General features: G+C 33.3%; 1 protein-coding gene across 14 annotated transcripts in view; it reads left to right on the forward strand.

The window, feature by feature from the left end:
- Positions 1–7,982, forward strand: part of LOC112513098 — a 32,795-nt gene extending 24,813 nt beyond the window's left edge. For 6 of the 14 annotated variants that reach the window (XM_025119225.1, XM_025119227.1, XM_025119233.1 and 3 more), the window contains 12 exons: positions 614–739; positions 1,170–1,337; positions 2,159–2,287; positions 2,371–2,460; positions 3,789–3,895; positions 3,975–4,123; positions 4,500–4,582; positions 4,660–4,755; positions 4,840–4,962; positions 5,550–5,633; positions 5,873–6,013; positions 7,450–7,981. In XM_025119225.1, coding sequence (XP_024974993.1) covers positions 614–739; positions 1,170–1,337; positions 2,159–2,287; positions 2,371–2,460; positions 3,789–3,895; positions 3,975–4,123; positions 4,500–4,582; positions 4,660–4,755; positions 4,840–4,962; positions 5,550–5,633; positions 5,873–6,013; positions 7,450–7,767 — 1,614 coding nt within the window. In that variant the 3' untranslated portion in view covers positions 7,768–7,981. Of the gene's footprint in view, positions 1–613; positions 740–1,164; positions 1,338–2,158; positions 2,288–2,339; positions 2,461–3,788; positions 3,896–3,974; positions 4,124–4,499; positions 4,583–4,659; positions 4,756–4,839; positions 4,963–5,549; positions 5,634–5,872; positions 6,014–7,449 lie in introns of those variants that run through there. The other 8 variants (XM_025119234.1, XM_025119232.1, XM_025119236.1 and 5 more) reach the window with 6 other exon arrangements.
- The last annotated feature ends 3,819 nt before the right edge of the window (positions 7,983–11,801 follow it).

Consider the following 11,801-nt stretch of genomic DNA (forward strand, 5'->3'; position numbering starts at 1 on the left):
AATTGTAAACTATATAAACTTTTTATTTTGGTGTCATATTAATCGTTTTGACGAAAACTTTCTAATGATATATTTTGTTATAAAAAGTATTTATTTTGTTATAACTTAATAAATTACATAAATTAATCAAAATGTATAAACAAGTCATTAGGGTTAAATTGGTCCTTTTATATGTTATGTACTGTCCGATTCTGTCTTACCAAATGCTGTACAACTATTCTGGCCTGTCCTATCCTTTCCTGTCTGGATACCAAACGCATCCTGAAGGGAAAAACAGTGAAAGCATGTTTTAATGTTGAAATTTCATGACTCAGTACCAACTACAGAAATAGACATTATATCTGGTTGATATGATGTTTTTAAGGAAAATATAGTAAAACATGTTTTGATGTTGATATTTCACAACCCCAGTACCAAGGGTTCCATCTTTGATCGTTTACGCATAACTTAAATTACAAATAATCCAATTGCATCAGAGTCTCTGTGTATGCTTGGAACACATAATGTTGCATTCTGGTAATTTACCTTCCAGTTTTTCAAATTAATAACTAAAGACCACAATGTGGCTAAACTATAGTCTTTTGATGGAAACTTGTCTTCACATATGAATCAGTCACTGAAGGAAGAAGAGTCGGATGGGTCACTTGTCTACACACCAATCATTGTTGTGCGGCTGAGTAACATCAGTCTGGATTCCATGCTTACTGATCAACAAAAACTGAATCAGATTAGAGTTCAGGTAACCTGTTCTTTTCCATTTTTAATGTCTTGGGGGCTGTTTGGTTGGTTTTCCATTAAGTCCTGGTATGGATGAAGCTGTCTGTGTGGATTAATCTGTCTATATGGATTGAAAGGTCTTTGTTTGGAAGGGTTTTTTCATAGACGGAAGGTGAGTGTTTTTTAATTGGGAGGAGCTGGTTTGGAAAAAAAAAAACTTGGCTTTCTGCATAAAGCTTCCTCACTAGAAGCTTACTGAATAAACCACTTTCTATATCATTAAGCCACTACCAAACAGTCATGTATAACTGACCGAGTAAGTTGTGAGTCCCATTAAGCTCATTAAGCTGCTAACAAGCAGGCCCTTACTCTTATATGTCTATCCTTGATGTGCTTTCCTCAAAGAAACAATTATGAGATCCTGATGATTGTCACTGACAAATTAAGTGCAGTCTGTGAGTGTGGATCAAAAGTGGGTAGGAGCTCCTTTTGCAGCAATGCTTCGCAGGCATCAAACGGGATTCTCGGATACATCTGACAGCATGCTCCGTGTAGTACTCATTCTGCTTCCATCCAGTTCTAATATCCGACAAGTAAAATATTCATCCATTGTTCTTCAGGTAAAACAGAAACCTACTTTCCTTCAATACAGTAGTCTTGATTTTTGCTAAGGTTTTTATACGATACACATGTGAGTTCGTGATTGATGCAATTGAAATTGATTAGAACCATTTTCTTGAACATTTTGGGTGCGTTTGGTACACAAGACAGAACAGAACAGGGATCACTGTTCCATGTTTGGCAGGACTTTTATGTGGAACATACAGGAACAAAGTGGAACAAACGTGTTCCACCCCCACCCCATGGAACAAGGTGGAACAAACCTACATTTTACCAATATATCCTAAAAAAAATCTAATTCTCTTCTAAAAATTCAAATATGCCTCCTACATTTTATTCATTCTTTTAAGTTTTATTTATTGTATTTTATGCTTTTTGAACTTCCACTTTACTATCCTCAAAATATTATTCTTATATGGTTTCTCTATTTTGGTTTATTTATGTAATTTATTAAATATTAATAATAATAAAATAACATAGAAAATGTATAAAATAAAAATTGAAAACTACATAAACTGTTTATTTTGGTGTCATTTTAATCGTCTTGATGGGAAACTTTCTGATGATATATTTTGTTACAAAAATGTTTATTTTATTATAATTTGATAAAGTACATAAATTAATCAAAATATATAAAACATATAAATAATTTATTTGGAGTAAATTGGTCATTTTATCTGTTCTATCCTATCTAGTTTTATCTTACCAAATGCTGAACACCGTTCGGTCCTGCCTGTCTGGATTCCAAACACACCCTATGAGTTCATGACTGGATCATCCATCTTTCATGACATAATTCATGCCTTTTATGTATCTGTAGCCAGTTGACTTGAACCTGGATGAGGAAACCCTGATGAAAATTGTCCCTTTCTATAGAACATCACTCAGTGACCCAAATACTCCAAGTCAGCAATATTACTTCGATCATTTTGAGATCCATCCAGTAAAGGTTTTATGCTACTCTCTTTATGCCTAATGTACATTGGATTTTATTAATAAAGGAATTAACAGCATCACTTACATGCCTTGAAGATCATAGCAAGCTTTCTCCCAGGAGATTCATATTCCAGCTATAATTCGACACAAGAGACTATGAGGTCTTTGCTGCACAGCGTGATAAAGGTCTGTCATGAGAATTTCAAACTCTTTTGTGCTCTTATTTTATTATTTTATACTTGCATTGGTGTATCATTTATTTGTGAGTGATTGACATCAACGTCCTTCCCTATTCTTTATTGTCATTTGTGCATTGATGCTGGTTTAATAGCACCCTGCATCCCTCTTGTCAATCCCGTGTGAACATGTCGGTACATAGTTGACGATCATTACAGTAAGTTAGGTGTAGAGCTGATCATTTGCAGGCTTGGGCCAGGCCTAACCTTTTTTTCTTGTCCAATGGGCCTAATATAGCAAACTCTAGTCCTTTTTATGGGCTTGAAAACTTACCCTTACCTGCCCTATAAACGGGCCGACTTTCCAACGGGCTAACGGGCCTAAAAATCATTTTATATTTTTAATAAAACAAAACTTATACAAAATCACAAGTTATGTAAAATTAGACCTAAATACATAACAAATTACATAATTTAGAAAAAAATTGTTTTGCAAAATATAGAGTACCGATAAAGGAAATTATCAAATGAGATGATGAGGAATTGATCAGTTAAGGTATTTATGTTTTTACTTTTTAGATTTTCAAAGAGTGTTGTCATCATGATTCCTATTAGGAGAGGTAGAGGTCAGTCAAGAATGGCTGAGATGGACCTAGGAGTTTTTTCGAGTGGTGGAACCATTTGACTACAAGAAACGAAGATATGGATATTTCAGAATTGTCATTGAACTGTTGGTTAGTTCCTTGCTTTTTGTATTTGAGGTCCTGTGTTCGAGTCTCTAATCCTAAAAAATATTAGAAACATAATAAACCTGGAACTAAAAGCTAAAAACTAAGAAATGATACAAATGGGATTCGAACCCCGCTCCTGGAAGAGGAGAAATGATCGGGCAAACCGTCTTTGCCAAAAAAAACTTGTGTTATTATTGTAGTTTCAAGAAATATACAGTTGCACCTAACAAAATAATATGGTGGCACCTTTCATGTCCCTAAATTTTTTACACTACGACAGAAGAACGAAGCAACGGCCCATACCAAAGTATGCACCATTGTGGGTCCGCCCTGAAGAATGACAACAGGAATCAATGAAGATAGATATTTGAGAGTAGGGTATACCAAATAAGTTAAGCCTTAGATAGGAGTTCATAAAAAGGTTTCATTCATGTGCCGGAAGCCTGAGGGTTTCACCGTTTTCTATTGGGTTTTACAGCTTTTGGTTCATTTGAAGCCTACCCAACTAGATTTTGATAAAAGACTTGTTTTTGTTATTGCTGTTTCTTTTCCCCCTGGGACGGTGTATGTGGCAGTGATGTTTCTATTCTCTCCTTTTGATTATTAGGTTCCTGAAATAAAAAACAAGACTGTAGAGCTGAATGGTGTCCTGGTTACTAGTGCTTTGATTACTATACGTGAACTTTCTATCAAATGTGCACAACATTATTCATGGTAAGCCTATCATCTAAACTTGAAGTTGCTTCATTCACTATGATGTTATCTCATCGTCTTCACTTTTACATTTATATAGGTATGCCATGCGAGCAATCTATATAGCAAAAGGAAGCCCATTGCTTCCCCCAGCTTTTGCTTCAATTTTTGATGACCTCGCTTCTTCCTCCCTCGATGTTTTTTTCGATCCTTCAAGTGGCTTGGTCAAGCTTCCTGGTCTCACCTTAGGTCTCTCTCCCTCATTTAACTTTTTGTGAGTATATAATATGGGGTCAGGTTCAGGGGAAAACCGCAAGAAAATGAAAAAGTGAGGAACAACGTAGTAACAATTCATCTTTACAATATCTACATCTGCATACAAGTAATTTGCCCGGTATGCACATGTGCATAACATGCACACGAGCATTAAAACCAGAAAACTTCTTCAATTATTTGTATGCATATGTGCATATCGTGCAGATGAATGGTTATGAAAGTGTTTCTCTCTCTCTCTCTCTCTATATATATATATATATATATTTTCCTTTTACATAAGATGGCTTTTGAGGTCCTTGGTTGTTTTTGCTCGAATTTCCACAATATAATCCTTGCTCAATGCTTGCAGGTACGTTCAAGCTCCTCAGTAAATGCATTGATGGTAAAGGCTTTACCGGGACCAAACGGTATTTAGGTGATCTAGGGAAAACTGTAAGTGCTCTTTTTGGTTCATTTTCATGTTGGGTTTTCGTTAAGTGCACAAACTCTTTACCCTGTTGATGTTGCAGCTAAAAACGGCTGGATCAAATATCCTTTTTGCTGCTGTTACAGAGATATCAGATTCCGTGTTGAGGGGAGCAGAAACGAGTGGGGTTGATGGAATGGTGAACTTCTTTTTCTTTTGAAATTTAAAATTCCATGTTGAACACTATCGAATGTTTTTCATCTTCAAGTTTTTTTTCTTTCAGTTTAGTGGTTTTCGGCAAGGAATACTCAAATTGGCGATGGAGCCATCTGTACTCGGGAGTGCTTTTATGGAAGGTGGCCCAGATAGAAAAATTAAGCTTGATCGTAATCCGGGCATCGATGAGGTGATTTATATGTATTCTTGGAGACGTGTTTATAAGTGTTTGTTGCGAGTACACTTTTTACCTCAATATTCTGGTATGCCGACCCATTTTTTACATTGATATAGTTGTTTGTTTCCCATCCAAATTGCTACTTCCTCCGTCCCAAAACAAATGTCCACAATGAAAAGGCTCATGGGTTCTATGTAATTATTACACTGTTAATTAACTAAATGACAGTTTTGTCCTAAATAATGAAGGGAGTAATGAATTATTTTTATGTTTGAAAGTGGACACTTATTTTGGGACAAACTAAAATAGAAATGTGAAAGAACATCATCAAAGAAAATGAAAACATAAATGAAATAAATTTAGATTAAATGAAGTAATTATGTGTCTTAACGTAATTGGTGGGACATGGGTTTTGGAGACCGGAGATCTTTATTCGTGAAAAATAGGCTCCAAGATGGAAAAATTGTCAAAGTTAGCATCCCTTTCCATATCCTGGTCAGACTGTGTTTGTTATAAGTGCTATGATTTTACATATTCTTTTGTAGCCAAATCATGTCATCCCGACCTTTTTTCCTGAAATAATTTTTGGAATTGCACAGTTATATATCGAAGGATATTTGCAAGCTATGTTGGATACAATGTATAAACACGAATATCTCAGAGTGAGAGTGATCGATGACCAGGTATCTCCATACCATTTCTAACTGTTATCGTGCTATGTAATTATCTTATGTTGATCTGTGGTCACATATCTTCAGTGCAACTTCTTTCAGTTCATTGAAAAATGATGTGATCCTTGATAACCAAATTAAAACATGTATATATATTTCAAGTCAGCGGTTATTTGCACATTTTTGAGTTAGTTTTGATCGGTAGTCACTCGATTCCTGTTAAACAGTTTTCTTGTTTTCAACATTTGTAGGTTGTACTAAAGAATCTGCCACCAAACAGTGCTCTTATAGATGAAATTACCGACCATGTGAAGGGATTCCTTATGAGCAAGGGATTGTTGAAAGGAGAGATGTCATCCTCTCATCGTTTACATCATCTTCGAGGAGGAAATGCAAGTCTACTACTCCCTTTTCTATTATTTCTAATCCAAATCGCATTTAATTTCTTCCGAACAAGTTCATTCTCGTAAAAGATTTACTTAGGGACCATTTAGTAGACGCTTACTCGGTAAGTACTTACTGGGTTGCTTTACCTTATCGGATGAACATGATAAGGATTGAGAATCTTACCCGGTAAGTGCAATGACAAGGACCGAGAGTCTTACCCGGTAAGTGTGAGTGATGACTCTTACATGATACATGCTTACCGAATAAAAATATTGCTTAGAATGTCGTTTTAATATATTAAAATCTTAGCGTGAAGTGAATTGAAAGTGTTGAATCTTACCGGTAAGCACTTACACGGTAAAATTTGACACAACGGCCACTTAGTGAACTTAAACCATTTTGCGAAAAGGTAGGATCCTTTATGGAGTCCTCGCATGTGAGTATTCATGGCTTTTCAATATATGTAGAAACCTCCCTTCTCTTCTTAGTGGCTATTTTGGAGATAAATCTAATGGGATTTCATATATTCTTATATGGTATCAGAGCCATTTACTACTTTGGGGGCTCAACACTTGGAAACAGAAGTAAATTATGTTTTTCGTTCATGTGTTTGTTAAAAATTGCGATTTTCGTCCCTGTGGTTTAGAAATTCCGGTTTTCGTCCTTATGGTTTGTAATTTCTATTTTCGTTCTTATGATTTACAATTTAGTGTAGTTTCTTGTGATTTACAATTCTTTACTATTTTGGTCTCTTGTACTTAAAGGTAGGAATTAGTCCAAAGACGAAAATTGCAACCATAAGGAAACTCACAACTTCTAAACCACAGGGATGAAAATCGAAATTATTAACAGACCATAGAGACAAAAATCTTAATTTACTCTAGAAACAATTTGTGCCCGTCTAGCCTCCGTTGGAGGGAGTGTGTTGGAGTCCTACACTAAATTTGGACAATTTCTCCCCAATACATGTTAGAACCTCCATTTGCTCCTCAAGGGCTCTTTCGGAAAGTAATCTAATAGGATTTTACATATTCTTATATGGATAAAGTTGTCTACGTGCATTAATCTGTCTGTATACACTGTGAAGGTTTTTGGGGAGGAGGGTTTTTTTATAGATAGAAGGAGCATGTTTTTTAATTGGGAGGGGCAAGTTTGGAAGAAAAAGAAGTTTGACTTTCTGCATAAAACTCCCCTTAGAAGCTTACTGAATAAACCACTTTCTATATCATTACACCACTACCAAACAGTCATGTATAGTTGACCGAATAAGTTGTTAGTATCATTAAGCTCATTAACCTGATAACAAAGAGACTCTTACTTCCTTGTGGAACTTTTATTCTTGTCTCATTTTCGGAATGATATGAACAACCATAGAGAAAGTTAAGTTCTCAGCCCAAATTATTTAAGATCTGATCGATGATTTTTAATTTTCCTTTTGCAGGAATGGAGAATCGGTCCAACGGTTTTGACTTTGTGTGAGCACCTCTTCGTAAATTTCGCAATTGGGTGGCTGAGAAAGCAGGCGGGCGATATGACTTCTAAAATCAAGTGGGAGAATAAGTTTAAGGGGAAACCTGAAAAAGCCACGAAACAACCGAGTAAGATGTCTGTTTTGAAATGGGGCGTTGGACAGTTCGTGTTTGCAGGTATTGTTGCATATGTTGATGGTAGGTTATGCCGTAGTATTCCTAATCCCGTTGCAAGACGCATCGTTAGCGGCTTCGTGTTGAGTTTTCTCGACAGAAATGATGACAAATGAACATCGTTTTTCTTTGAATCTTGCATGTATCAAGTCGTAAACCATGGTAGCGTTAGAAGTCCATCGGAAATACATGTACAGATTTAAATCTAATAACCAATCCTTGAAGGATTGAAGTATATAATATTTATATACGGCCACAACTATATATACCTCACTTTTAGTGAGGTTTTAACTTTTGATCTATTAAGTGGTTGGGTTCTAGTAGTAATCTTGGTATCACCGTTTTGACTCTTTGGTGAATACAGTTTGGGTTTTTATTTGCAAAAATAGTCATTTTACGACTTTGAGATAGAGGTTACGTCTCTGCACATTAACCTTAAAGGTAGAGATGGAAATTTTACCCGTAGGGGTCGGGATTCCGTCTTGACGGGTAATGGGGTGGGGACGTGTCATACCCGAAGCAGGGTCGGGGAGGGCGCCCCGCGCCCCTAATCCAACCCTGAATAAGTTTTGTGTTTTATTAAATGATAAATATATTTGATCTTCAATATTGGTAAGTAATAGATTGATGACTTTAAAATACATCGTTTTTATTGTTTTTGCCTAAACGAGTACGTAACGGGTTCTCTAAGTCCGCCATACAGGTTCGGACCCATAAATTTTTTCAAACGATGACACCATTTGACTATAAAAAAATATAGGGAATTTTTTTTTCAAACGGTGGTATCGTTTCATAATTTTTTTTTCAAACGGTGGCAACATTTGACTAAGAAAATGACAGTAACAGATTTGAACTTGGGTCTGGGGTGTAATAAAAGTCTTGCAAACCAACTATACCAAATAAAACTTGTTCTCATTGTAGTTTCAAAATACATACGGTGACACACAACAAATTAATACAGTTGCACTTTTCATGAACCTAAAATTTTTACCCGTCGATGTAGGAATAATACAATGACAAGTGCCACTATATGCACCACTATAGGTCCGTCCCTACCGCCATGGATTACTTGGAGCGGGGTCGAGGGGCTTAAACGGGAGCCAGGGATAGTGGGATGTATTACCCTCTTCATTTTCATCTCTACTTGAAGGTATATACGTAAAGTATAGGTTTGTTCTCTTTTTAAAATAAAGTTGGGTAAAAGTGAAATACACACTTGTTTCACTTCGTTCCAATCTGTCATCTGTTTTACATAAAAATCATGTCAAACACGAAACATCTGTGGTTTAACCTGTTCCATGTATCAAATAACGAGTTAATTAATTACTTTATTTACCATTCAAAATTTAACACGTGTATTTATTTTATTTGATTTTGGCCACCTTTTTAAAAAGTAATTGGGGGCATGGGATTGGTCGGTGGAAGATATCTCTTTCAAAATTTACCATGTTGATACAACCTCTAAAATATTTCTACTTTTTTAAAAAAAAATTAATTAATTTGTCAGAATATTTTATAATAATATTATTTATAATCCCATATGAATTAATATAAAATATAAATACAATAATATTATCACATTCCGACGTTTCTTATCCGTTATCACTTTCCCGAAAGCTATGGGTAGAACATCTGGTAGAGAGACTCGATCTTAGGCGAAATAAATACCGGGATTTCGAGAACACGTTGAGCCAAATCTTCTTCATGTAAAACTCGCTTGATTTTGATCGGGAAAAACTAAAAAAAGGCCTACGAAGACAAACGGGAAGGATGAAAACGAGTTGATTCTAATACACATATTTTTTTTTTTAAATACAACAGATAGGAACTGAAAGAGTTAAGGATAATATCAGTGTTAAATTTTATTGTTCAAATTTTCACTATTTATCATAATAACACTGATTATTTATAGTTTGTCAGTACTAAATTATAGTAGTTTATATATTTGACATATATTTGTTAATTCAACGTTTTAACTATAATCATTTTTATTGTATATTAATTAGTCTAAATCAATTAGTTAATTTTATATTTTTATATCTTATTATTTAACATGTTATTGGGTGTTAAGTTCTAAAAAATTAAATTTTCAACCAATTAAAATAAAATTACATATATTAAAATAACATTTTTTAATCTTCAAAAATATGCTAGTGTGGTTCATATTTTTAGTTGCTTAATCTAGATATCTAACACGCTATACGAGTCGATTAATTTTAGATCGACCACTTGTTTTGCTGATAGTCCGGACCGGAGTCATCGCATTTAAACCTCTGTAGCCATAAGGAGATTTTTATTCCTCCTTGAATTTGAACATGGACCTCTAGACACTTTTAACTTTTGGAACTTAAACTCAAACCAATCAGACACTATCATTGTAGTTTATTTTTAGTTGTTTCGCACTTATTAATTAAAGATGATTTATAGTTATATTATGACATTTTACCTCTTTAACTCAGATAAGATATATTTTATAAGATTTTAAATAATATTATATTATTCTAAACTTTATTTTAGACACTTTCTTTAATATAAAAAATTCCAATTCCAATTCCAATTTCAATTCTAATTCCAATTCCAATTCAAACATGGAATTTGCAATTCCCATTTCCCAATTCCAAATCAATTCCTATTTATGGAAAAAAGTTGGCAAAAAAGTAAACCCTAAAATCAGTGGGCAGTCACCAAACTGGGTTTTGTTGGCACATTTCCAGTTGATTTCAAGTCAATGTCTTAACAACCTTCAATTCTTTAGTCAATTTCTTTCTTTTAATTGTAATTTTTTTAAGAGATATCTGGTTAGAAGTATTAAACAGTAATCAATATGAATTAAAATAAAAAAAATTATTTAGTTTTTTGTAATAAAATGGGTTTATTCCTCTAAAAGCCCAAAATTTCAGTCCTAATTAAACTGTAGGTAATGAAAATTCATTCTCATTTTCATTCACTGTCGTTTTCACTTTCATTCCCATTTTCAGTGCTCAATTGATACTTTCCAAAATAAATATTTAATATCAAAATGACATACAGTTTTAAAATTATATAATTGTTACAGTTTTTAATTAATTAAATGACATTTTTATTTTTAATAATAGAAAAAAAAATAAGAGTACAATGGAAAAAAAATACACATATTGAGATAAACTAAAATAGAAATGTGGACACTTAAGACGGAAAGAGAATATATTTGTACTCCCTCCGTTCTAAAATAAATCTTCACATTTGTAATATAGTTTTTTTTTCTCGAAATAAGTGTTTGCATTTAAAAGTAAATGTCTAGTTTCACATTCTACTCCTAATTATGAAAAACAAAAAATCTCTCTAACTATTTTTAAAGGTAAAATTGTCATTTTGTTAATTAAAAAAGTAAAACCATACATTCCGAAAACTGTAAGGAGTATAATTTTATAAAAAATATGAGAAAAAGCATAACACGACTATTGTTAGGTGACGATATGAAGTGGTTTAAGATAAATCCCGATAGGTGAATGATACCGTTAGTCAATAAAAATTATTGTGAGATATCATTATTTTAACTGACTATTTACTATATATTAATAGACAAACATACGTAAGAAAACAAAGGTTTCTAGAAGTAAACATGTTCTACTATACAAATCTAAGAGTCGTCTACCTTCGGGCTGATGTATTTGACTTCTAATTATTTCATGTGCATCTTTTGTAAATATTCATTCCATCCCGTTTAACTGGGAATGAAAATTTAAACTTCTGAAGGAATAGACCCGCTATATCATATAAAATTAAACAGTTTTTTTTTTATTTTTATTCTCATTAATTATTGTCTGATCTATCTAACCAAACATTCCTTAGATGTTTAAGAGAGAAAAATAATATTTTATTAAATATATATAATATTTTAATAATATAATTAATATTTGTGATGTGAAAGCTAAAAAATAATTTTGAATTTTTATCCTCTAATTTAATTTTTTTTTTTGAAAAATGTGGTAAAAGATGTTGCAAGTGGTTTTTGACAAAAAGAATGGGGCAATAAAGTAGTGTAAATTATTGAGATGTGATTTCTACGTAAGTTAACAAGACATACCAAGTTGCAAACTTTGACCCGTTTATATATATATATATATATATATATATATATATATATATATATATATATATATATATATAT

Source organism: Cynara cardunculus (genome assembly GCF_001531365.2).
Source record: "Cynara cardunculus var. scolymus isolate 2C chromosome LG 5, CcrdV1, whole genome shotgun sequence".
Lineage (NCBI taxonomy): Eukaryota > Viridiplantae > Streptophyta > Magnoliopsida > Asterales > Asteraceae > Cynara > Cynara cardunculus.